A 27,425-nucleotide genomic window follows, 5' to 3' on the forward strand; every position below is an offset into this window, starting at 1 on the left:
TCAGGGCTACACCGAGAAGAGACCCTAAGTAAGTAAATTAAGCAAGCAAGCGAGAGTTGGGTCCATCAACATGAAAAACTACTAAGCTTCAAATGTTCAGCCACAAACACCACAGCTGGTATTTAAATAAGCTCAGCAGAAGAGCTCCTGCCTGGTATGAGTAAATTGTTGAATTGACTCCCAGTATCACACAAAAACAAGCAGACAGACACACTCTAAGTAAACTACCAATCGTACAGTTTTTGTTCTGGAAAAGAGCAAAGGGTGGGGTGAGGAAGGAAAAGGGAAGTCACAGGTATAAGAATGCACACACTCGGGGTGGCGATGGGAGTAACAAACACTGAGAAAGGAAGCCAGCATCACAAAGACAGATCCCAGACAAGTTAAGAGGACTGTACTACCAAAATCTGATAAACTTCTTGGGGGTGGGAGGGAGAAAGACTAGATCTTGATTCAATATGATATTTCAACAGATACAACCAAATCCAAAGAAACATACATTTCTTCTTTGTTTCATACAAATAGCAACATAGAATAGATTCAATCAAAGAACATTAAATTTTCTTAATGAAAAGTTTAAGTTACTGTAAAATACTAGAATAGGTATTAAGAACCAATCTGAATTAAAACTTAGGTTATATTTTTATGACATAGTAAGTTGTATGTACATGGATCTGTGCTTGAGCACATATATGCTAACATACAACTTCAACCTAAGTATGTAGTGGGCCATTTCTAGTCTGAAAACCCCAAGTACAAAACTTTCTAAAGGCTGACATGAACCTACAAACAGAAAAGTCTGTAAGTGACTTTAAGTGAAGGTTCACAGTTCAAGTACGCTGAAAATACTGGATAAAATAACTAGACTGTATGCAAAAAGTAACACAGAACAAACTTCATGCTTAAACTTCAGTCCCATCTCTAAGATCTTATAAAATATATGGCCTACATTCCAAAATGAAAAAACAAAAACAAAAATGAGACCCCCCCCCAAAAAAAAACCCCACAAAATCACACACCTGAAATATTTCTGGTGCTAAGCCTTTTGAAAATGGTTACTATAACTAATATAGTGCTTAGAGATCATCATAAAGGAAAATGGCATTTTATTGAAAGACAGTCTATTTACTAATGCAAATGTCCGTATTTTAGTTCTTTCTTTTTTCTTTGTTTTTTTTTTTTTTTAAGACAGGGGTCTCTCTACATATCCCTGGCTGCCCTAGAATTCAAATTCATTATGTAGATGAGGCTGGCCTGCAACTCAGAAAACTACCAGCTTCTGGGATTAAAGATGTGTGCTACCACACCTGGCTTAATATTATTTCTTTCTTTATATTTTACTTTAATTTTTGGTTTTTGGAGACAGGGTTTTTCTATGTAACTCTGACTGTTCTGGAGTCTTGAACTCAGCCATCCGCCTGCCTCTGCCTCCTGAGCGCTAGGATTTAGGGAGTGTGCCGCCATGACTTGTTTTATATTATTTTTTTTAAGAACAAATTTTAACAAAAAGCCAAGCTGAAAACTTTTTAAAAAATTAATCACACAGATAATGATAATCTGTTTGGGAATATACTTTCTCAATCTTTTTGCTATTATAACACCCCTGCAACTGAAATTCAGATGGTACACAAATTTGAGAGGTAGCTCAGTGGGTAGAAAGCAGTGGCTGCTCTTGTGGAGGACATGGGTTCAGTTCCCAGCATCCACATGGCAGCCCACAACTCCAGTTCCAGGGATCCAACGCCCTCTTCTGTCATCTGTGGGTACTAGGCACATACATGGCACATATATATTAATGCAGGAAAGCACTTAATACACATAAAATAAAAATAAATAAATCACATTTCATTAGCTTGACAGTTATTATTCAGATAAAAACAGACATGTAGAAAAATTACTGCATTCACAAATGAAAGATTTCAAATATTCAGCTATGAGTAAACAAAAACACCAGTAAAGTGGCAGAGAAGTGCTAAGTTACTGAAAATGCTCTCTTAATATTACTCGTATAGTAATAAAAGTAAAATACTCAACATGAAGCAAACTACGGCTCTACATAATTAAGCCTATTTATTTATATACATAAAATTTTTTATTTTAACTTTTATGTTTATGGTTGTTGAAATGGTGTATCATGTGTGCAGTTGGTGCCTATGAGGCCAGAAGAGGCTGTTGGATCGCCTGGAATTAGAATGAGGCATTTGTAAGCCACTATGTGGGTGCTGGGAATAGAACCTGGATCCCTTGAAAGAGCAGCTAGTACCCTTCAACCACTGAGCCATTTCTCCAGCTCCTATCTCTGTTTAAAAACAGGGTCAGGACAATAATCTAATGTTAAAAAAAAAAAAAAGTACATATGCCTGGAGAACTAATGATTTATAAAACTTTGAAATCTCAAAGTACAGGAATTTTCAAATTATAGTACATTATTAGAGAACAGTAAAAATACTAACATAAAATCCAGCAAAAACCTGGAGCCGGAGAGACAGTCCTGCAGTTAAGAAGAGCACTGGTTGCTCTTCTAGAAGACTGGGGTTTGACTCCTAGCATCTACATGGTAACTCACAACTGGTTCCATGTCTAGTTCTAGAGGATCCAGTGCCCCCTTTTGTCCTTTGCAGGCACCAGACATGCTTGTGCTGCAGAGACATACATGAAGGCAAAATATCTGTACACATAAAACATTAATAAAAAGATCCACCAAAGAAAGAAGGCAATTTACCTCTCTCTGAAGTCCGAGAATGTGATTTGTGCCTGTGATCTTGGCAGAACAGTACGACAGGATATCTATCGTACACAAAGTAATACTTCCCGACTCCACAGAAACATGTCCTTCGTCCCCTAACAGGTTAATAGCCAACTAACTTTCCTTGAATGCTCTCATTCTGACTTTTGTTTCTTTAGACTCATATCACATACATAATGAACAACCTTATAATTTTGAGACTAGCTGCTAGTCTTTTAAGACTTAGAATCTCCTCTGGCCTACTTACATGTAGCCTAACTCCTGATACAAACATTTCAAAGTTAGGAAGAAGGAAAGAGAAGACAAGAGATACAGGTACAAAAAAGGACCCAGAGTTCTTACTAACATAAAAATCCCCAAGAAAGCGTCTCATCTCTTCTTGCCTCTTCCTATGAGAAAACCCTGAACACTCTCACACTCTCTGAGCTCTTTTTAGAAGGCTCAACAAGGCAGAAACACAAAAATTCAAAACAGAACATTAAAGCAAAAAAAAAAAAAAAAAAAAAAAAAAAAAAAAAGGAAAGAAATCAAAAATACTTAATCTTGGAGCACTGTACTTTGATTCTAAGAAGAAAAAAAAATCATAGTTCCATATTTATTCTCTAAAAAAAGTGAGAGAATCCCAAGTAGATACTTCTTAAGAGGCTTGGCATACAAACCCCACACTGCTGGTTCTTCTTAGTCTCTGGAAATCTAAAGCATTTTCAATTCATCTTTCAAACTTTACACTGCTGTATAAACTATAAAAAACACTTTTCAGGAAAATTAAGTCAGCAAATAAGAAAGACCAGATAGATTGTGATGTAAAAGATTTAAAAGAATCTTCTTATAGAGAAATTTTAAAAAGAAGTCTTCTCTGGATATTTCCAAAACAAGTTGATGGGGGATAAGCAGATGAGGTCAATGTAGAAAAGGGAATGTTTTTCCAAGAGGAAAAACAGAATGAGGAAGCTTAAGAGTTCTTGCCTATAATGTGTAAAGCCCTAGGTTCATCCCTGACTCCTAGAACTACAGAAGATATGACTGTTGAGAGCAATGCAGACAATGAGGACCTGGCTTGTGACAATCCAGAGGGAAGTAGGAAAGTTACTTAAAGGCTCTCCTGGGCTACTTCATATTTTGAGTTAAGTACTGTGTGGTTCTGGTTAGCTGACGAGTCGGCTGTGACAGTGAAACCTTTGCTGGGATCATTGATACTAGTCAACTGCAGCTGAGAAATTAGCAGCGATTAAGAAGAGAACAGCATCAGTGAGGTGATATCTGGGAAGTGTTTCCTGAGTCAGAACACAAAAGCTGTGTTCCAGAGGTAGCCAAGGTTGTATCACATGCTGGCAGCCAAACTTGGTAGTAGAGTCACCTATGTAGAACCCGTTTTGAAAGCATGAAGGAGTCATGGAGAGCAGCACAGGCTTGGCACTGTGTGGCAAAACTGGAGTCCCCGAAGAGACCCCAGAAGGGGTTACTGATGAAAGCACAGTCCAATTGCAGCAAGAGACTCCAGCTCTTTGGAGATGCTAGAACCATGGATGTGATCAGCAGCAGCAGCAGCAGCAGCAGCAGCAGCAGCAGCAGCAGCAGCAGCAGCAGCAGCAGCAGAGTGGGGCCAGCCAGAGCATAGAAACAAGCTGTGTCTGCTGCAGGGATTGGAGCCAGAGACATGACCCAAACCTCTGGAGGATCCCAAAAGATCTTGAGTGGATCCCAGACATTAGACACTGAGGCAATTTAAACAAACTGAGTTTGGTTTGCTTTGTCCCATTGTTACTGGGCTCTGGTTCTGGTTCTTCAGTCTTGAAGAAAGTGTTTAACTTGATTTTCATTTTATAGAAGCCCACAGTTGTCACTCACAGCTACACACTCTGGATTGTAAAGAAACTGAATTTTAAAGCGTTTGAATTTGTAAAGACTGTGGGACTTTTTAAGTTTGTAAAATGTGTCATATTGCAATACTTATACTAATCTGTGATCTTGGAGATGAACAAGAAAGGAAGGTTGTGGCATAATAGTGATGTGTTTTAAGTTTATTAAGAGGTCAGTTGTGCTGGATAGTTTTATGTCAACTTGATTGACAGAAACTAGAGTCATGGGCTGGAGAGACAGCTCAGTGGTTAAGAGCACTGACTGTTCTTCTAGGGGTCCTGAGTTCAATTCCCACAACCACGTGGTGGCTCACAACCATCTGTAATGGGATCTGATGCCCTCTTCTGGTGTGTCTGAAGATAGCCACAGTGTACTCATATAAATAAAATAAATAAAAATAAAATAAATAAATCTTTTTAAAAAAGAAAAGAAACTAAAGTCAGGAGGAGGGAGCCTCAGTTAAGAATATGTCTCCATAAGATCAAGCATTTACTTAAGTAGTGATCGATATGGGCCCAGCCCACTGTGGGCTGAGAAAACAGAGGAGTAAGCACCCCTCCCTCTGCCTCTGCCTCTACCCCTGCCTCCAGGTTCCTGTCCTGAGTTCCTTTAATGATGAACAGTGATATGAAAGTGTAAGACAAGCCTTTCCTCCCTCTTGATCCTGGTGTTTCAGTCACAGCAATCATAACCCTAAGATACTACTATTGCAACACACACACACACACAACCCTAAGATACTACTATTGCAACACACACACACAACCCTAAGATACTACTATTGCAACAAACACATACACACACACACACACACACACACACACACACACACACACACACACACAAAGAGAGAAAACATCAGGGATTCACTAAAGTTCATTTGCTGTCAGTGATAAGATAGTTAGCCAGGTGTAGAGATGCACACTTTTAATCCTGGCACTCAGGAGGCAGAGGCACACTAATCTCTGAGTTTGAGGCCAGCTGGTGTACAGAGTGAGTTTCACGACAGCCAAGGCTACACATAGAAACTGTCTTGAAGATGTACAAACTAAAAGGATAACAGGTAGGTATACACTGTGACCAGCTAGACAGCTAGCACTTAACATATTTATAACATCTAAGGCTAAACGTTTTTCACTATGAAAATATGAGCTGAACACAGGTGGCACATGTTTGAAATGACAGAAAATAGAAGGCTAAGGCAACACCATGAATTTGCAGCTGGCCTGGGCCCACTACGTAGTAAGAGCCTATCTCACAAGCCAAACAAAACACACATAGAGAAAGCCTGGATCCTAACCCAGCATGGTAACTGAAAAGCAACTGCTGATGGGATACCGTGTTTAAATATACGTTAAGTACCCACACTCCGTTCCTGAGACTCACCTCACTTACTGCTTCAGGATTCTCCTCACCCACACTCCACTCCCGACAAAGATGGGAGCCTGCTTTCTTTCTTTTCACATTCATATCACTATTAATTGGTCGAGACAGTTTTAAGAAATGAGGGCCTGAGAAAGCTACCTGCCACTGAGCTGTGGTGTACAAATCCCTGTACCATACACACGCGCACACAAAGCCACGTATACATACTATACTTGTCAACTAACTTCTCTCCTGGTCAGCGTCTGTTTTCTATCCCCAGTTACTACATCCCCTCAAGCTCTATTTGTTTCTGGCGTAGACTATTGCCTCACTTCTTACTTTGTCTATACTGCATCAGTTTCCTCCATGTTTGCCAGTTTCTGCCACCTACCAGGTTTCTTCATGTTTTGGTCTCTTCTTACCATCAGCCTTACTCCTCATCTAACTTCTTTTTACTTCTATTTTCCTGGAGTAATCTGGGGACATATAACTTTGCATATGGCACTCTCTCTGTGGGTGTGGACTATTAACTTGGAGACTGCCAAGTACTTTTACATCTAGCTTGACCATCTAACCACTTTAGACAAGGAAGCCTTTCTTGGTTCTGTGAAGGAAAACTGAAACCTGTGTTTCATGTTCTATGTGTACCTATGTCATATTTCTGATATCACTTCAAAACCCTTAGAGGAGTACATCTCTAGCTGTTTATGTCTTATTCTCATTTATATCCCATATGCCTAGCAATCTTGATATAGAATATGATTTTTAAAAACCCAGTTAATAAATGTTTACTGATGACTACATTTAGCCATCACCTTAACAAATCACCAATACATTAATTCTGTCCTAAACAATATCAGTCTGTTACTTAGCAAGTAGGTGGCATATTTAGGGAACATCTGTAAAACATCCAGACAGGTAACAATGTGACAAGTTATGTCTAAAATCAGAAATGGCAGGAGCTGTTTTATCATGAACCTTCTAAAAGCCTCTAAGACACCTTTATGTTTGTGACATATTTTTGTTTACACCTATATAAGGAATATCACCTAGGTTTGCTTTTGCTAAGTGCTTTGGACAAGAAACATTAAGTTCATTTTCTTTTAAGTTCTTAAATTTCATTTATGAGTATACTGCTTCTTGTCATCACTTGGCCTAGAGAACAGAATATAGTGTAGGAAATAATTTTAAATCAGTCACCCCATACATCTGTTTGTGTTCACACACACTTGAGAGGATACTTTATTTTTATTGTCATATGGACACATTACTTTCAAACTCATGTTTCACTTCTGCATATTCTTTGGTCCAAAAGCATACTTATTCTAGATCAGCACTGTTCAAAAGAAATGTCTATGAAGGAGGCGGTGGCTCATTTGATAAAACATTGCCAGGCAAGAATGAGGCCCTGAATTTGGATCCCCAGAACCTACACAAAAAGCCAGGTGCAGTGGGAGGTACCTAGAATTCCAGTGTAGAGGAGGCAAATACAAGAGTAACTCTGGGGCTTGCTGGTCAGCTAGTATTGCCAAATTGGTGAGCTCCAGGTTCATTGAGACCTTGTCTGAAAAATAAGGTGGATAGTGATTGAGAAAGAAACCCTATGGCTAGCTCTAGCCTGTACATGAACTCACACACCAAAATGTCCATGATAATGTAAAGATTTTATACTTGCATGATGTATTATGACAGATGTTAGACACATAGTATGCCTAGAGAGCTTAAATTTAAATGTGATTGAAACAGTGACTTGTTGCCAGAGGTTATCATTTGGACAGTTAGAAATTCCAGAATGGCAAAGCAAACAAACTTGATACATTTATCAAGGAATTTCTGAGTTTGGTTCCTGCCAATCTAGGCTTTGGTTACAGACATGCTGGGTCAGTATTAGCCCTTCTTAAAATTCAGACAATAGAAGTTAGGCATGACATTTTCCCAAAGGAGATATAGCAGAAGTTTGCAAACTCATGGGAAGGTCAGATGATGACACCCCTCTTTCCTGAACTTCAGTAAGTCTGACAGTTACAGCCACTACATTCATATCTAAATCTTCCGGTGGTTCTCCACTCTTCAAGGGATAGCAGGTTTTTATTTAATCAACCCATTTCAAGGAAAATTTCATTAGTAACATCTCTACAATACCTATCTTATAGAATGGCTCTGAATGTCAAATGACAACACTCTAAAATGGCAAGTATCTAAAAGTCCAATTAGTGCTAATGTGTAGGTAGTTTCTAATTCTACTTTCTTTCAAATATATCTATATTACTTTTATGGCACAAGAGTGTGGGCAGACATAAAAGCACATATTTGTGTGACATGGTCACGAGCCAAGTATGTACGTATCAGAATTACTAAGGGTCGAGGTTTTTTTTTTTTTTTTTTTTTTTGTGGTGAGCAATTCCTTTCCCTTCCAATGACTTTAATATATTCTCCTGTCCTGGATAGTTTTATGTCAACTTGACACAAGCTAAAGTCATCAGAGAGGAAGGAACCTTAATTAAGAAAATGCCTCTATAAAATGGGGCTGTAAGCAAACCTGTAGGGCATTTTCTTAATTAGTGATTGATGGAGGAAGGCCCAGCCTCTTGTGGGTGGCGTCATCCCTGGTTCTGAGTTCTATTAGAAAGTAGGGTGAGCAAGCCATGGAGAGCAAGTCAGCAAGCAGCACCACTCCATAGCCTCTGCATAGCTCTGGCCTTCAGATTCCTACACTGTTTGAGTTCCTACCTTGATGTGGAAGTGTAAGCCAACTAAACCCTTTCCTCCCCAGCATGCTTTTTGGTCATGGTGTTTCTTTGCAGCAGCACAAACTCTTAAGTCAGCTCCTTCATGCTATCCTCATTCTATTAAGAATTTCTTGCTTTTAAAGAGGCTATAAATAAGAGTGAACTGCACTCTTCAGAGGTACTGTAATGCGAAGAAAGAGTAATTAATAATCACATATTTAGGGACATGTTGACAAAAGCATGGACTCTCACTATGAAGTCTTAACTTGACAACTCAGGCTTTTATTATCTCTCCAATTCACACAGAGAACCCTGAAGGTAGAGTACCACATTTGTGCATCCTTTCCAAGTCCCCACAACAACAGAAAACAGAAGATGGTTTATGGTTGTCACTACAAATCATTCTCAAGAATGTAACTCATAGTCCAGCTAGGTTGCATTGCCTGTAATTTTAGCTACTTGGGAGGCTGAGGCAGGAGGATTCAAAGTTTAAGGCTAATCTGAACAATTGAGAACCTGTCTCAAAATTTAAAAAGTAGGGGCTGGAGGTATCTGAGGTGGCACACTCCTTTAATCCCAGCACCAGGGAGGCAGAGGCAGGGAGGGTCTGTGAGATGGAGACCAGCTTGGTCTACAGAGCAAGTTTCAGCTAGGGTTACATAAAGAAACTATGTCTCAAACAAAACAAAACAAAACCAACTGAACAAACAAAAACAAAAAACAACCAAAGTAGGAGTTGAAGAAACTGTTAATGGGTTAAAAGTATGTATGGCTCTTGCATAGATGCAAGGCCTCTGCTACTGTGGGATTAAAAAAGGAATATATCGGGGCTGGTGAGATGGCTCAGTGGGTAAGAGCACCCGATTGCTCTTCCGAAGATCCAGAGTTCAAATCCCAGCAACCACATGGTGGCTCACAGCCATCCGTAACGAGATCTAACTCCCTCTTCTGGTGTGTCTGAAGACAGCTACAGTGTACTTACATATAATAATAAATAAATCTTTAAAAAAAAAAAAAGGAATATATCTCCTTACCTAAAAATTCATTTTGGGTACAGCTGTCTAGGAACATATATTATGACCTTCCACTAGGATCAAGAGGTCAAAGAGAACCACTTGTAAATAACTTGTAAACTTAATAATAAAATATTGTGGTTGTTTATACCCATAAAGGACCACTACCTTAAACTTGTGTAGGTACACTTCCCCTTTCTCTCACCAGAGTACTCACACAGTTTCCAGTGTGTTCTCAAAAATGAGTAAAAATACTCAATAAGCCGAGTAACAACTGCTCCCCCCCGGCCTTCCAGCTGAATTTGTTACTAAGCCTTAGCTGTGAAAGCATACTTAAAAACTAAATGACATGGGCTGGAGAGATGGCTCAGTGGTTAAGAGCACCGACTGCTCTTCCGAAGGTCCTGAGTTCAAATCCCAGGAACCACATGGTGGCTCACAACCATCCGTAATGAGATCTGACGCTCTCTTCTAATGCATCTGAAGGCAGCTACAGTGTACTTAGATATAATAATAAATTTAAAAAGCTAAATGACAGGGTAGGAGTTATCTAGAAGGGAGTGGTGGTGTGACAGGGTACAAGCAGGGGCATCAAGAGGGCTTCTGGGTACTGACAATATTAATTTGGGAGCTGGTAACAAAGGAAATTTCATCAAGCTGAATAATGAATTTTCTTTACCTGTCTTTAGGTAGACCATATTTCAGTAACTTACAAAAGAAACAAAGATGAGTCACTCATACTAAGTAGACGTTATTAGACAGTTTAAAAAGTTAAGATTGTAAGATGGTGTACTAGGTGAGGCTGCTGGAACTGAAGCCTCCAAACAGCAGCTGGTGTGGAACTAAAGCCCTCACTCCAACCAAGAACCTACAGGAACTGAGCCTATTAAAGAGGGTGCATTTGAAAGCGGATTCTCCATCCTCAGTCAAGCCTTGAAACTGCAGCCCCAGCTGACAGTGCAGATTGTACAGTAGACCCTGAACCAGGACCATTGAGATAAGCCACTCCCAGGTCTCTGACCCTGAGAAAATCTGTGAGATAAGATGTCTGGCATTAAAATAGGAAAAAAAAAATTCAGAACACTATCTTCTTTACACATACTGAAGGGAGTGAAGTAGCTGTAGCTACAGAGAACTGTTAGCTTATGGGCTTAAGTGAGCCATTCTCCCTTCCTGAAGAGCAATGGTAATATTGCTTCTAAAATCCAACCCGGACAGAAAATGCAGCTGGCGACTATGGAAGCTACTTCCTGTAAGGTATGGACAGGGATCTTCTTGCCGCTTCTAGTACTTCAACCCAAATCACAGACCATTTTATCCTAGTCACACTCTGTTCTACTGCTCAGTGTTTGGATGGTACCACACACACATTGTTCTCAAGGCTTTTCTCACAGGAGGAAATCTAACAAACATGAGTTATCAAGTAAATATGAACAGGTGATTCTAAGACTGACACTTGCTGGAGAACACTTAGGCAGAAGAGCACACTCCTGCACTTCTAGCTATTGCGAGGCTGGATGGGAATCACGTGACCCTGGGAATTCAAGGCCAGCCAGGACAACACAGGGAGATCCCATGACAAAAATAAATCCCAGACATTATTTTGTAAATTCTCATTTGAGAGGGATTTAGGGAAGGGAACCTTGCTCTGAAATGTGTCTCCTCTGTCTCCATCTGTGTGGCAGAAGCCTGCTCTCTGATGCTTGTGCAAAGAGAGCATGAGTATTTAGTACTTCAGTTTCAGGCTCCTGGGTCTTTCTCCTTCTGCATCTTTCACACAGTAAACAGTAAGAATTTTGGTACTAATAGGTTTAGTTGACAAAGTACCGGAAGTTACTATTTATTTTCACGTAGAGTTCTCAAAATTGACTTACTGTGCTATCCTCTCCTTGCACGTTTCAAAAACCTGAGACAACCGCTTTTGCTATATAATCAGGCTACATTTTTGGACTCTGTTAAATTTTAACCTGCCAGCTGTACTGATTCTTCATAACTTCCTAGAGTCACACTGGCAGTCAATATTTAATTACTGCACCTGAAATTTCAAACTATGATTACTTTGCAAAGTCTTCTCTGTTACACAGTTATAAAGCAGAGCTCAATAACACATCAAAACTCCAGAATTATTCTTTTTATTAAATTTGTATGTCTAATACATGTACCTATTTAGCAACCTATTTAATTCCTGGATTCCTTCCTTTTTGTCTCAAATCCTGTTAGCTATTAAAGTCAGCAAGTTCCTTCTTAATCTTTGCAGTATCACTGTTCTCCAAGTTATCTTGATTTAGTTGCATTAACAAGCTAGAATGGGAAGGTATTGAATTGCCACATCACCTCCACTTAACTTTATATAACATCCTCTTTTTCTCTCTGCCTATCTAGCTACCTAACTATCCATCCATCCACCCACCCAGCCATCATGATTACACAGTTTTAGTCCTCCCCTCTCCCCAACCAGGTAATGCTTTGTAACTACACTATTCAAAGGTTAGATCACACCTTTTAAGTAAGAAAATCATTACATTAAGGCCAGTTTTCTAAAGACCCTTGACTATGACAATAACAGGGCTCACAGACAAACCAAGTATTATAATTTTTCCATGACTAAAGTTTCACAGCACTTAAAATCGTCAATAAAACACAACCTGGCACACACTTATAATCCCAGCACAATGGAGGTGGTGGAAGGAGGATCAGAAGTTCAAGGCCAACACTTGTCTACATAGGAAGTTTGAGGTCAGATGGGGACTCCATTTAGCCCCTCACACACATACTGGAAAGAACCCCAAGGCCCTATATACCTTAGAAAAACAATGTCTGAAGATTCCAGAAGCCTGAGAAAATCTGCCATACACTTACTTATCATTAAGAGAAAAAAAATTGCTCACGGTAGCAGTTCTACAAAAGTATAGATATACTCTATGTATTGTGCACATGCAGCTGCCTGATCATCAGACTCCCTTAGTAAGATCAACAGTGTGATCAGGTAGGTACCTCCTTCAGTGTTCTGCAGACCAGTTTCTAACCAACCTGAGGAAGAATGTGTCTTTTTCATGGGAAGGTTTTGTATTAAAATACTACTATAAAGAGTCTAAATATCCGATACTAACACTTAGCTTGTTGGTCTAATAAAATAAAACCCAGCATGTCCCAGTACTCCAAAATAATTCAGAGTGACACATTACAGTCTTGAGTATGCTTCCCTCCATCTAGAAGTTGAAGTCTTACTTTAGTCTACTTATTTTTGGGTAGGTGGGAGAAAAACAGCATTCTAAAAAAAATGAAGCCGTGCATGGTGGCGCACACCTTTAATCCCAGCACTCCTCGGGAGGCAGAGGCAGGCAGATTTCTGAGTTCGAGGCCAGCCTGGTCTACAAAGTAAGTTCCAGGACAGCCAGGGCTACACAGAGAAACCCTGTCTCAAAAAACCAAAAAAAAAAAAAAAAAAAAAAAAAAAAAAAATGAGACCTTTTTTTGTGGCACAAAGGCTATGAAGGTGGCTTTGATGCATTTTGACATTCTAATGAGTAATGATAACAGAATCAGTTTTAAAAAATCCTGGAAAAAAATATTCTGGACTGGGGGACTCCATGAGCAGACACTTCTTTAGAGGAGACAGAACCCACATTTAAAAATTAAAAAAAAAATTCTACACATATGAGGGATTGCATGTATGTATGTATACCACGTGTATACCTGACGCCTGTAGATGCCAGGTGTCTGATATCCTAGATGTGGAGTACTGGATAACTGTGGGTAATCATGTGTGTGCTGGGAGCCATCTCCCTTACCCTCCTCTCTCTATAGGCATATACACATGAATGCATATATTCATTAGTTTTTAAACTAATGACGTCCCCTGTGCTCCCCAAAGCACTGCTCATGAGCTCTATTCTCAAGACCCTGGGTTTGAGCCCTAGCACAAACAGAAAGTTCTGGAATACTCATTGCACATCCTTAGCAGAAGTTGGACTCAAAATTTTAAAAACTTTGGTTCACCTGGACTTACTTTAAGCAAGTCTCACAGCAGTTCTGTGCTTTGGTTCTGTTCCCTGAAGTGCAGAGGTAACCACACTACCTACTTTTTAAGATGAAAAAAAAAAAAATCACATAAACACCTTCATGTCTTTGTAGTAGAAACATCTACTACTGTCTCTTCAACACTATTATTATTATTAACACTCTGTCATGTTTTACTGCTCCTTCTGAAGTAGGCCACCGCACTGCTTCAGAACATGAATCTGTGGTCTTCTATTTGTGGTTAAGTTTTGCGATATAATTCTACCCTGATAAGTCCCTCCCATTCCAGAGTGCAACTCCACCAATCTCGAGCCTTCGAAGTTGAGTCTTTAATCAGTCTCTTTCTCGGTCAAAGAAACAACTAGAAGTCTCACCATTCCACTTTCTTTGAACATACTCGGAATAAGATTACTCTTAGAACTTGGGGAAAGACGCCACACTGTATGCAAAATAAAGGCGACTCTGCCAGATCATCTTTACTTCCCATAGCCCCAAACCTGTGGGGTTTGTTGCATAGGAAATCCGAAGGTTCCTGACAATGGATTAACATCAGTAACTGTCAAAGAGTATCAGAAGCCCCAGATAGCAAAAACTTTACCTAGTTTGCAAGAAACAGCTTGCACTTGCTCCAGCTACTGCTGGGTTAGGTGTGGGCTACCCTTTTTCCCTCCCGGCCTGTGTTATTCTATAAGGACCCCAAAGCATCCCCCCACTCAGCTCCGGAGCACGATCAAGACCCTCCCGAGGGCTGTCTGCACCCAACCCAGCAGCTCTGGTTTCAGACACACCCCCCTCCACCCCGTGTTTCACTGGAGGTGTGGGCGCTCAACTCCTAGGCTATGGCAAGGGGGGCGCGAGGGGAGGCGAGCAAGGCCTCAGCTCCCATTTTGGAGGACAGGGTGCTCGGGCCTCCCGGCTGTGCCAATGGGAAGTGGGAGCGGAGGGCGTTTCGGGGCAGAGGTAGAGGGCCAGATAGGGAAAGGGGGTCTGTCGGATTTGGGGGCGCGAGGAGGAAAGGCGACCGGAAAGAGTCAGGAGAGCGGGGTTCGCGTGGTAAGGCGCTCTTTTTGTTAATCGCTGAGGGCCGGCGCTGTGACCTGGGGGGCCCCTTAGGACAGTCACGAGGGGTCCTCTCGCTCCCGGGTTTGGAAGGTTCCCCCAAGGGTTGCACGGAGGCCTCGGGCCGCGGCTGTGCGCGCCCGCGGACCAGTCCGTCCTTCCAGCGCCTCGCGTGAGGCGTGGGGCCGGGTGGGAGGGGATGGAGGAGGCCCCCGGTCCGGGAGGCGGGAAAGGCCCCGCGCTGCGGGACGGGCGGCGGCTCGGCGGCTCTGAGCGGCGGCGGCTCGGCGGCCTGTCGGGGCCCCGGGTGGGCTCGAGCCCCGGGGCCCGCGTGCGCCCCGCACTCGGCGGCCTCGACTCCCTCGGCCGCCCCCTCCCCCGGCTCTCGCTCACCTGCACATGATCCGCCATTTTGCTCCATTCATGCTCCTCTCAGGCCCCCCCTCCCCACCAGCGCGCACCTCGGCCGGGGCCGCCGCCGCCGCTGCTGCCGCCGTCGCCGCTGCGCCTGCGCGCTGGGGACTCGGCGCGCTACGCTCGTGGCGTAGCGCCGCTCTGCCGCGCAGGCCCCGGCCGGCCGCTCTGGGTTGGAGAATGCGCAGCGTGGCTGGGACGGCGTAGGGGCGCGGGCAACGTCAGCGGCCCGGAGACGCCGGGTGGGAGGAAGCGGAGGGCCGTGGAAGCGCAAGGGAGGGGAGCTGGGGGAACAAAGCTTTGTTTACATGGGTTTTAAAGGGGCCGCGCTCGAACTCGCGCGCGGGCCAGCGCCGCGTGGGAGCGGAGCACGCTGCCTGTCGTTTCGGGTGCTGTCATGGCTCCACCCCGCACTGTGCACCCGGGCCATTGCCTGTCCACGTGCGGCCTGCTTGACTCGTCTCTGGACGTCCCTGCCCCAGGGCCAAAGACCTCCTACCTGGGATACCTGCACCCTTCGCGACTTCCCAGGACACTGCTCTGAACTGGGCCGCGATTGTGATTGTGCTTTTCTAGCCCGTTCTCCTGGACCAGGGTCATTGTTTTCTGATCCGGGTTTCACCAACAACCCCGGTAGCAATCGCCTTGTTTTTATTAATGTCTTGTTCTCCTCTATAAACATCCATGGATATAGCCGCCAGATACCGATGATCAAAAATGTTAACATGCTGCCTTTTAATCTTCCGAAATCAATTTGCTGTTTGGACCAGTGCTACAGGCAGCCCACCCCACTTCCCCTCCACCCACGAAGGGGTCAGATGCGTCGGGTGAGGGTAATATCTGAACGCCGAGGCCGAGTCCCCATCAGTTTTCTGTGTTAGATAATGCCGATTCCTATTTTCTATTGGCTTCCACTCCAGTTTGTACTCAAGGCTCCTAGATTAAATCAGCGGGATTTTGATAGCATTGTTTTAAGTTGGCTAACAGGACTACATCTGCAAGTGAAGGCGGTAGCGAGGCCCACAGTATTACTGTTGCAGATTTATTGGGCTGGTTTTCAGCAGCAGCGTGTCTTCCTCCTGCTGTGTCTTCTAGTTCGCAAAGGTAGGACAAGTAGGAACTACATTACCCAGACTTCCTTGTAATTGGGGTTCGGCCAGCAAAATTGACTCAGTGAAAGAGACTGACTCAGAAGATTTAGGAGGCAGAAGTAAGGCAGAGCTTTCAACTGTTGTTTCTGGCAAGCTCTTCCTGTTAATCTTTGACTTTCTCGCCCTCTTTTCTCCCTCTCCCTCTTTCTCCAACCTTCCAGTAGCCAATCATTAATTCCATGAGTATAAATAGGCAAGGGTGTGTGTAGGGAGGTAGTGCCAGGGTATTCCTGACTTTGTGTTACATTGCAGTTGTAGACTCTTGGGGTCTCAGTGACAGTGACCTCCTCCTCCTTTTTTTTTTTTTTTTTTTTTTTTGCCTTTTTTTGTTTTGGCTTTTTTTTTTTTTTTTTTTTCGAGGCAGGGTTTCTCTGTATAGCCCTGGCTATCCAGGAACTCACTCTATAGACCAGGCCGGCCTGGAACTCAGAAATCCACCTGCCTCTGCCTCCCAAGTGCTGGGATTAAAGGCGTGTGCCACCACTGCCCTGCAGTGACTTTCTTCTTGACTGATTGATAAGGTAGCTTTTTAGTAGGCCAGACTACTCAGATCTCTGTCCACTATCTCCTGATTCCTGGTTCTCCTTTTCTCTTCCCCATCTTCAGTTCACCCACTTTCTTAAAATAAACTCAGAAATAATCTTGATTATTCAGCTTGTCAGTCCTCCTCAGTCTTCACCTCCATGCCTGCTGTGCATATCTCTAATGCACACCAGACTCCACTCCTGTCTTCAATGCTGATATCCTGGTCTGAGGCTTACATTTTTTTCTAAGTCCTACATGGAATCCTGTTATATGTTCCCTTGTCCCTGTATTTCTCCTTGGTGGCTCAGTCCCCATACCGCTGCAACATCAACCCCACAAAACAGACAGCGTACACTCGTGTTTGAAGCCCTTGAGAGGACTCTTCTTGAGCATCTTCGGTATGACCTGGCTGACCTCTCCTGTACCCCTGCTCCTTCACAATGCTCTGCTCATTTCTGGCTCTGCTCTGCTCTTCTTTTGCCGTTACTCAGTACCTTTCCTGGTCCAAAGGTGCCAGGAACTGAACCCTCTCTTTTCTTAATGCAGTGTCTCCCTTATGCTCGGAGGATACATTGCCTGAAGCTACAGAGCAGGCAGTATCTATATGCTGTTTTCTTCATATATATCTAAGATAAAGTTTATAAAGTTGCCACAGTAAGATGAATGGTAATAGATAATAAGATAGAACAATGACAGTGTGGCATTACACAGTTTTGTTTTGTTTTGTTTTGTTTTTAAGGGTTGCTTGTTTCTGGAGTGTTCCATTTAGTATTTTTGAATTCTAGTTTATGAAACCATGGATATAGGAGGACCATTTACATACTTAATGGGGAAAGGGTAAATAGCAATGAGATTAGGGATGTATACTGTCCGACCCTCTACAGTCAGGAACCTTTGAAGCTGAGGATGGCAGGCACCACAGCTGTCCTCATCCTGTCCTTTGCCCAGTCCATCTTTCTCATGTCCACATCTCTCTGCCCATTTTAAACCTTTCTCTTGTCTGCCCAGAGCTGCCCATTGGGTATCTCTCTTCACCTAGAAGATCTTTCGGAGTTAGCTAATCCCTGAGTGAGGAAGCCGGGAGCCAGCTGAAACCCCAACTGTCCTCAGTACGGGCTATGGGAATTTGTTGACACCTTTGCTTCCTAACACTGGCGCCTGGAGACCCAGAAGTCCTCTAAGTCTCTGCACCTCGGTTGTGTCTGGGGACAGTGCAGCACAAGATCCTGCTCTTGTGGCTCCCCAGAGGCCAAGCAGAAGGTCACTGTGGTTATTGCAGGATTCCCATAGCGGGATCCCTACCCCAGCTGGGTGAAGTTCAGCTTGATGGAAGACGTATTCTTAGTAGATTCTAGCTCCTTTTAGACTATGGCTATGAGAAAAGTATTCAGCTTCCACAGGCCAGGGATGGGATTGGGGGTGGGGGTGGGGGTGTGTTCTGGAATACGTGGGGTCAGGTTTAAAAAGTTTCCAAGGAATCTAGTAAACTCGGGCGCCCCCTTGTGGTTCTGAGTGGTGTGTATCCTGTTTCCCTACTGGTTGGAGGGTAAGCAGGGTGTTTGAGAAAGAAAGCATCCTTTGCACTCCTGTGAGGCATGTGCTGGTGAACTCCACAGCACTGTCACACCAGAGCCATCCGATAAGAAGAGCCATCTGATAAGAATCTGTATCCTGCCGGGCAGTGGTGGTGCACACCTTTAATCCCAGCACTTGGGAGGCAGAGGCAGGCATGGTCTACAGAGTGAGTTCCAGAACAGCCAGCGCTATACAGAGAAACCCTGTCTGGAAACAAAACAAAACAAAACAAAACAACAAAAAACCAAAAAAAGAAAGAAAGAAAAACAAAGCCAATATTTTTCTACAATCCTTCCTAGCACCTATAACATTAGTATATTGTTGGATTATATTGTTAGAATATTTTATTTTAAAAACTGTTCTTTGAGTTGCTCACTTGTTTCACAAAAGATAATATTACATGTATTTTTCTTGGAGTTAGCATAGAATTTCCAGCAGTTTCTGATATGTCCCTAAACATACTAGCGCCACTTCATACTATGTATGTATGTATGTATGCCTGGATGTCTGCACTTTGGGGGGGAGGGGTCTTCTGTATCAAAGGCTTACCTTGTCAACTACTTGTGTGGCCAAGGATGATTTTGAACTTCCAGTCCTCCTGCTCCACCTCCTAAGTGTTAGCATTCCAGGTGTGGACCCCAGGTCCAGCTGTACTCTGTGAGTGTGCAATGAGTTCTCAGCATTGATGATTATAACATCGGAATAGCACTCAACTCTGAAAAGCATTGAGAACCAGAGAAAATTGATACTGTAGTAGCATCTGCAATTCCTGCAGGCAGGACGGGACACGGAGAGGGGAGAATTTTGAAAAACGGCTTTTCTATACTGGGTATGTGGCTCAGCTTTGCCTGCGTTGGAAGACTCTCCAGACCACCCCTAACTTCAGTTTCCTTCCGTTTCAAGAAGTGGACTGTGGAGACTGATTGATTCATGAGGTTTCCATGTCCTTCGTTATCAAATATTCAGCCATCGTTACGTTATTGTGTGAAAGTGAGCAAGTGTACCCATCTCAATATGTAATTTGCTTCTGTTTTTATATTTTTGGTTGTGAGCCTAGCCATTTCTTTGGTCTTGCCTGTCATTAATAAATGGTAGTGCATACACCAAAGACTTTTTTTTTTTTTAAGATTTATTTATTTATTATATGTAAGTACATTGTAGCTGTCTTCAAACACTCCAGAAGAGGGAGTCAGATCTCGTTACGGATGGTTGTGAGCCACCATGTGGTTGCTGGGATTTGAACTCTGGACCTTCGGAAGAGCAGTCGGGTGCTCTAACCGACTGAGCCATCTCACCAGCCCCCACCAAAGACTTTTTTAAAAGTAAGTTTATGATTGGTTATCAGTAAAAGCTTGATTTGTATATCTGGTTTATATACCTGGGCTCAAGTAAAATTTCCCAGGTGAAAAGGACTCAGAAATGAAGAATCTATGATGCTCTAGAGACAGAGGAGGCTATGCCTTGCTTCATACTCTTAGCCACTTCCCAAGCCAGTACTCTCACAACTCCATGGTTCTCCTTTAGTGTTTGACCCAACTTGCTAAAATCCTGGCAGCAAGGGTGAGGTGAGCTGGGCTGACACAGCTCCAAACCCCAGAGCTTTTGTGTTCACCTTTCCAAGCTGTTTTGGTCTATACCCGGCATCTACAGCAGAAGGCTTGAACCACGTCTCAGTAGAAGAAATGGGCTAAGTTATATAAATCCTTCATAGGATTGCTCCCAGGAGTATGGCCTGGTCCACAGTTTTCCCAACTATTCCAGGCTGCTTCTTCAGGTCATCTGGCTCTAAGGTGAAAATTTCCATGGAACATGGCTTTTCCCAGAAGAGATTCTCTTTCTGCATGGCATCTGCATTCTGATTGGCGCCTGAGAGAAGTTTCGTTACAGATCTGGGAAGATGAGTCCGTGGCTAAATGGCTTGCGATGCAAGTCTGAGGACCTGAGTTCAGATCTCCAGAGTTTATGTAAGTCAATATCATAGTAGCACCTTCAATCACAGCAGGCGTGGTGGGAGGCAGATGCAGGAGACTTTCCAGGAGCTGCCTTTCATGGGCCAGCTACTTTGACTTATGGGAACGCAAACGAGATCCTGTCTCAAACAGGATGGGAGGTGAGGAGGGATACCTGAGGTTGGTCTCTGACTTCCACGGGTATGCTTGTTTCTCTCTCTCTCTCTCTCCCTCTTTCTCCCCCCCCCCTCTCTCTCTCACACACACACACACGATTAAAAAAAGTTGTACTAGCTAGGTATGATGGCACATGTATTGGAGACTAGCCCGTGAAACATAGGACTCCGTCTCAAAAGATCAAAAACCAACCAATGAAACAAACGAACAAACCAAAACCCCATTGCATTAATGGCCTACCCATCCACCCCTAACAGTTCTGTGATCTCAGGAAAGTTGCAAGCAGGTATGCTTATGTCCCCCTCGTCCCCACCTTTGTCAGAGAATAAAACGTGACTGGTGAGACAGTAGATGGCAAGGACCAGCCTCGGCATGGAGAGGGGTTCTGAGAGAATGGGTTTCTGGGAGCAGTGGAAAGAACGACTTGAAGTCAAATCGTGGGTCCGAGCTATGTTCTGCTTGATAAAGCTTTTCCAGTCTGTCTCTCTCTTTGTCTGTCTGCTTTCTCTCTGGAGATCTCTGTTCTGCTTGCTTGCTATTCTAAGAGATTTCTCTGTCTATGTCCTGCCTCCTTGTGTGTGTGTTGTCTGTCTATCTGTCTCTGTGTCTCTGTGTGTGCATGTCTGTCTGTTCTCCAAGTAGTTCACTTTTTTTTTCCTAAAAAATTCTCTGGATAGCTCATTCATTTATTTCCTGAAGAGCACAGGTCCAGTCTTTTATTTTACATATTACTCCAGTCATTTACTCCAGGTTTCCCTTTCAATTATCTCGTAGGATAATCAAGTATACATCCCATGACCCCAGACCTTTGATTCTTAGGAGACAGCAAACATACATTTTTTTTTCTTAATATTGCAAAAGAATTCAGAGGTCTAGACAGACCTTTGTTAAGAACAGACAATAAGAGAGTTAGGTGAGACACTGCCCTGACCACACCTGGGCCTAACCTCCCTCTGTCCTAGGCTGACCTGGAGCTCAGGAATCTGCCTGATAAGCTGACTCATAGTGTGGCTGCCTTTATTCCTTTAGATTCATGAATTCATTCCTTGTAATTCATATCGCATCCCTATATTTTGCATAGTTGAGAAACTATATATATATATATACTGAACTCATGTATTTAGAGTTCTTTCCCATAGCCTCAAGGGCTGTCCTGAAAGTCTCAGCATTTACCATTTTTCTGGAGACATAGCCACCTCACCTTTGCCTCCAGGCCTCACTTTCGCTTCCTGGACTCACGCTGTCTCTGATTAGCATGGAGTCATTAACATTGAAACAGAGGACATTCCTCAGAGTGAAAATATGCACTACACAAACAAGTCTCCCTCTCACAGCAGCCATTGACACTTGTGGAGGCTCACACCAGGGGCTACATGTCGCTCTGTCTCCACCAGTGCTACACCAGGCTTGGCACGCATAGAAGAATTGGAAGTTCTGAAGTTCCCACAGTTTAAGGTAAGTCCCACTTGAACCCAAGTGAGGAAGGAAGCCAACAGCTGAGTTAGACTTGGGGAGGAAATCTTTTTCTAGAGAGAATGTTCTTATTTCTAGATTCACCACAGACTTGTGTATTGTATGTTGTTCTTATTGCTAGATTCACCACAGACTTGTGTATTGTATGTGTTTTTGGCAGGCAGGAAATACTTTCATACAATGGGACTGGTGCGTGTTGTGTGTGTGTGCGTGCACACACACACACACACACACACATGTTTTATCTATCTGTAATTTACCCAGTATATGGCTCATCTTTGCTTGAGCTGGGAGACTTGGGTTCTGGGTGTTAGCCTTATAGGCCCTTCAGACCATCTCTATCTCCTTTTCTTTTTTTTTCTTTTCTTTTCTTTACTTTTCTTTTCTTTTCTTTTTTTCTCTCTTTCTTTCTCTCTTTCTTTCTTTTTTCTTTCTTTCAAGATTTATTTACTTATTTTATGCATATGAGTACGTGTACATTGCTCCGTTCAGGAACATCAGAAGAGGTCATCAGACCCCATTACAGAGCCACCATGTGGTTGCTGGGATTTGAACTCAGGACCTCTGGAGGAGCAGTCAGTGCTCTTAACCGCTGAGCCACCTCTCCAGCCCCAGTTTTCTCTTTTCAATGAGTAGGTTATGGTGATTGATTCCAAAGGGCTTTTCCAGCCCTGACACACTCAGCATCCTGCCTGAATGTAGAGCCCTCACCCCGGACTTTCTTGAACAACTTGATTTTGGGGTCTCTTTGTTCTTATGGCTCAGTCCTTCACACCAGCTTCTGCAGAAGTGTGAAATTTGGCTTTTTTTGGAAATTGCATGTTACTCACTGGAAATGCAGGAAGGAAGCTTGCTCGTGAAGTGCACTTAAAAAAAAAAAAAGGCGCACACAGAGCAAGAAACCACAGGGCCTATCAGCCTGTCGTCATCAAGCAGACTAGAATAGTGTAGAAAAACTCTAGTCAGAGAGGAAATGAACTAGAGAGAAGGGGGAACAGGCCCAGAAGAGAGAAGAGAGAGGGCAGAGGCAATGGCAGTGGGGAGCTGAAGCTGCGATGGTCAGGATGGAGGAGCCAGCTGTGAAGCAGGGCTTCCTGCATCTTCAGCAGCAGCAGACCTTTGGCAAGGTAAGAGTAAGGCTGGGCTCTCGCTGGGCGGAGCAGCTTGGGGGAGGGCCCTGTTACTATCCCGGGTAGAAGGGTGTCTTAATATCCCTGACCCTTATGAGACCATGTGCTCCACCAGTTTAGACAAGAACACTACTTGGGGAAGATGTCTGCCTTCTCAACGTGCCTTGCCTTCTAAACCAGGCTCTGGATCGCTCTTTGCTGAGGGCTGTTTGTCCTTGCTTGTGGGGGAGGAAGCAGATTCTGACATTATCTCTCTCTCTTTTTGTTCCCTTGCTCAGTATTGAATTTGGGGGTACCTTGGGCGGGTACGGAAGGAAGAGTTGGGGGCCAGTCAGTTTGGGATGACAGCAGAGGTCCCTCTCACCTTTGACTGCTACTGAGCTGTGGCCCCAGGGTGTTCCAACCTCTTCCTTCCCTAGCCTCTTTGAAGGGGAAGCTCTTCTGCCTCCTGCTGTTACCCAGCTGTGCTTACCCCAACACCCACCTCACCCTGTCTAGGTCTCTGTTTCTTTGTTTGTCTCTCATGGTCCAACTCCTTAATCAGTGAGACAAAAAAGGAGAGGAGGTGGGAAATTTTGGAGCCAGAACCTTCCTATGAAATGAAGACTTGTCCCTGGTCTAGGCTACTCTCCCCTCACTGTTCATCTCTGGGCTCAGTGACTTTTGTTCCCACTACCTGGCTGATGGGCCTGTCATCTTCCTGGACTCTGCATCCATTGGACATTTACTGTGGCCTTTGGCTAGCCTGCGGATCTTGGTCAGCTCTGTCATTCCATGGTCTCTGTTGTCTTCTCGGGCCTCTCTGACTGGCTGTGATGTTTGCCATTCTCCCCATCCTGTGTGGCTGCCCCAGCCCCTCTACCTCTCCCACAGTTCCTCTTCTCCCCTTTCATGACCATCTCTCCATCTCCGATGGTTCCCACTTGGCCTCTACGTGGCATACCTGGGCTCAGAAGTGGCGCCGGTTCGCAGCCGTGTTATATGGAGAGTCTGGCTGTGCCCTAGCCAGACTAGAGCTCCAGGATGTCCCCGAGAAGACACGGCGAGGAGAGGCCACTCGGAAGGTTGTCCGCCTCAGTGACTGCTTACGGGTAGCAGAGGTAGGCAGTGAGGCCAGCAGCCCCCGGGACACCAGTGCCTTCATCCTGGAGACCAAGGAGCGCCTGTACCTACTGGCAGCCCCCTCGGCAGAGCGCAGTGACTGGATACAGGCCATCTGCCTGTTGGCTTTCCCGGTGAGGGGTACAAAGTGGCCCAGGGGAGGGCGGCCACCAGGGGAGGGCGATGTTACTTAGATACTTCCTGTGGACAGGTGGTAGAAGAACCAAAACTCTTTTTTAGGGGAGTTCTTCCTTAAGGGAGCCCAGTTTGAAGTGCACCCAGAACCAGCTGGCTGGGTGTGCACTGAAAGCGAATGTCAGAGAGCCTTGGGGTGGGTTCTGGTGCTAAGACCCGGGACCTGCCTCCTCAGGGACAGAGGAAAGGGTCACCAGGACTGGAGGAAAAGAGCGGCAGTCCCTGCATGGAGGAGAACGAGTTGTATAGCAGCTCCACCACAGGTGAGAGTTGGGGCTGAGGGGCCTATGGTGCGGGAGGGAGGAGGCATGGGCTGGCTTGTGGTCTTCCTGCCTTGTGGTTACCCTGGGCCCAGCTTATCAGCGTCTCTTCCTGGCTTCTTGGTGTGGCTCAAGGTCGTTGGAACCCGGCCTACCCCAGTGTCTGCCTTGGCTCAGCCTGCCCTGACTGAGGCTGAGGGTCTCGGTTTGACTCTCTCTTTGTGGGGCGTGAAGTGATTGTGGGAGGAGAGAATTGCTTCGTGTCTGTTTGGCAGTGCAGGGCGTCCTGTGAATAGGGAAATGCGGTGCTGATAAGGGAGGCCCAGTTCTGGCTTTCTTTGTGCTTTCTAGGCTCATCACGGAGGTGTGGGAGAGAAACTCTTCCGTTTACACTCCACCCACGGGAAGGGGCACTGGCTATGGGAGTCGCAGGGGCAGGCTTCACCTGGGGCTTAGCATCAGGGTCTTGGGGAGTGATGGATGGTGTGGAGAAAACCAAGCTGTGGCTCTGGCAGCAGTGGCAGGAAGGATGTGGGCACAGGGTTGGGGTGGTATGGCCGAGGGCCTGAAGAATGCCTTCCAGGGGAGGAGGTGGGGTCAGCAGCCTAGGCATTAAGATCTGTGGTGGGATCACAGATAACACGAACAGGGTTTTCTCAAGAATTTCTGGCATGCTTACTAAGGATGGGTTGGTGGAGAAGGAGCCCACTGTTTCCTGAAGCTGCCTCTCTTTCTTCTCCTCTCCAGGGCTCTGCAAGGAATATATGGTGACCATACGACCCACAGAAGCCAGTGAGCGCTGCCGGCTCCGAGGGTCCTATACTCTCCGGACCGGGGTGAGTGCCCTGGAGCTGTGGGGTGGCCCTGAGCCAGGCACACAGCTATATGACTGGCCCTACAGGTTTCTTCGACGCTTTGGGCGTGACAAGGTGAGTGAGTGAAGGGCTGAGACCAAAGATGAGTTACCTAAGGAGAACAACGAGGGAGGGGCAGAGAGCCAATAAAGAGAGAGTGGATCGAGGAGGAAGGTCATCTAGAGAGACAGCAGAGGTGGGAGGGGAAGGAGTGAAAGCCAAGAGGCCTAGGTGAGGAGAGATGATGTGGAGAAGGGATGGGGAGGAGCGTGTTCTTGCCAGATGTGGTGGCACACAGCTATAATGTCAGCACTGAGGGGGCTGAGGCAGGAGACAGAGTTGAAGGCCTGCCTGGGCTACATGGTGAGAGCCTTTTCCCAAGTAAACAACCAACCCCAACAAACAAAATGCAGAGGCAGAGGGGCAAGAGCTCCAAGAGCTCCAAGAGAAGTTTCTGGTGCCAGGGTCAGCACTTTTCCATGTGGGTGGAGTCCAGGGAAGAACAGTTCTTTCCCTCTTTTCCCCCCTCACTGTAGGCAACTTTTTCCTTTGAGGCTGGCAGACGCTGTCTCTCTGGAGAGGGCAACTTTGAGTTCGAAACACGACACGGCAATGAGATCTTCCAAGCCTTAGAAAAGGTCATTGCTGTCCAGAAGAATGCCACCCCTTCCGGGCCTCCATCCCTGCCAGCCACAGGGCCCATGATGCCCACTGTGCTGCCTCGACCTGAAAGCCCCTATTCCCGGCCCCACGACTCTCTGCCTTCTCCATCCCCTGGCACACTGGTGCCTGGCATGAGGCCAGGGGCCCCTGAGGGGGAGTATGCCGTACCCTTTGATACGGTGGCTCACTCCCTGAGGAAGAGCTTCAGGGGCCTCCTGACGGGCCCCCCTCCACACCTTCCCGACCCACTGTATGACAGCATTCAGGAGGATCCTGGGGCCCCTCTACCTGACCATATATATGATGAGCCTGAGGGTGTGGCTGCCCTGTCCCTCTATGACAGGACACAGAGGCCCTCAGGGGAGACATGGAGGGAGCAGGCCACTGCCGATGGGGGTCCCAGCTCCCTCCAGCAAGACTCCTCTGTGCCTGACTGGCCACAGGCAACTGAGTATGACAATGTCATACTTAAAAAAGGCCCAAAGTAGGGGATGGCCAGAAGATGGGATATGTGGTTCCCAGGGAGGTCTTCGGAAGCTGTGGAGGGGAAATGGTGGCTTCTGGTAGAGTCCTTTTGGTTACTGCCCCTTCCTGGGCCCCAGGCTCGGTGTGCCTTATTTGTGTACTGTGTGAGTCACTAGCCTGGAGCAGAAAGAGGGCCCTGGAGGGACCCACCCTCCTCCTACACTTTTCCACTTCCTCCCACTGCCTTGGGTCTAAAGGGAACTGGGGCCATTTCTCTTAAGAGACAAAGGGTTTCCACAGATGTCCTGGCTCCTCGGTGTGGGCAGGCCTCCTGCCTATAGATGTTTTGTTCCTGGGACAACCCTGGCTTCTGGTTAGCAGCGAGAGTAGCTGTTGTCCCTCTAGCTCCCAGAGTTTTCTATACATTAAACCAATTTCGAACTACTCTTCTGTGGCCTGTAATGCTGTGAGGGGAGAGAATGCTGGGGCTGACCTGCCGAGTGCTTCTTCCACTGGCTGGGATGTCTTCCCTGGGCCTCTGCTGGGTCCTCAGCATTTGTCTACAGGGTCAGAGGCCCCAGGAGGTCTGGGACCCTCCCACCCCCCCTAGGAAAATCTTTATTTTAATCTGTCTTTTGTTTCTATAACTGAATGCCACAGACTAGGTAGTTTATGAAGAAAAAAGATTTTATTTTCAGCTT

General features: G+C 45.0%; 2 protein-coding genes across 10 annotated transcripts in view; one reads left to right on the plus strand and one right to left on the minus strand.

The window, feature by feature from the left end:
* The window catches only part of Xpo7 (exportin 7), a 108,739-nt gene extending 89,201 nt beyond the window's left edge, over positions 1 to 19,538 (minus strand). The window contains exon 1 of one of the 2 annotated variants that reach the window (NM_023045.3): positions 15,186 to 15,302. In NM_023045.3, the coding sequence (NP_075532.1) occupies positions 15,186 to 15,203 (18 nt within the window). In that variant the 5' untranslated portion in view covers positions 15,204 to 15,302. Of the gene's footprint in view, positions 1 to 15,185 lie in introns of both variants that reach the window. The other variant, XM_030247914.1, reaches the window with a different exon arrangement.
* On the plus strand, positions 14,563 to 27,168 carry Dok2 (docking protein 2). Of its 8 annotated transcripts, none has more exons than XM_030247635.1 (7): positions 14,563 to 14,786; positions 20,219 to 20,421; positions 20,692 to 22,038; positions 24,140 to 24,421; positions 24,528 to 24,745; positions 25,490 to 25,671; positions 26,133 to 27,168. In XM_030247635.1, the coding sequence occupies exons 5-7, from the start codon at positions 24,601 to 24,603 to the stop codon at positions 26,745 to 26,747; spliced, it is 942 nt and encodes a 313-aa protein (XP_030103495.1). In that variant the 5' UTR covers positions 14,563 to 14,786; positions 20,219 to 20,421; positions 20,692 to 22,038; positions 24,140 to 24,421; positions 24,528 to 24,600; the 3' UTR covers positions 26,748 to 27,168. The 8 variants fall into 8 exon arrangements, with proteins under 8 accessions (XP_030103495.1, XP_030103496.1, XP_030103494.1 ...); XM_030247636.1 differs by having other exon boundaries at positions 21,918 to 22,038; XM_030247634.1 differs by having other exon boundaries at positions 20,219 to 22,038.
* The last annotated feature ends 257 nt before the right edge of the window (positions 27,169 to 27,425 follow it).

This window comes from Mus musculus, chromosome 14, assembly GCF_000001635.26.
Source record: "Mus musculus strain C57BL/6J chromosome 14, GRCm38.p6 C57BL/6J".
In the NCBI taxonomy this organism is placed as follows: Eukaryota; Metazoa; Chordata; class Mammalia; order Rodentia; family Muridae; genus Mus; species Mus musculus.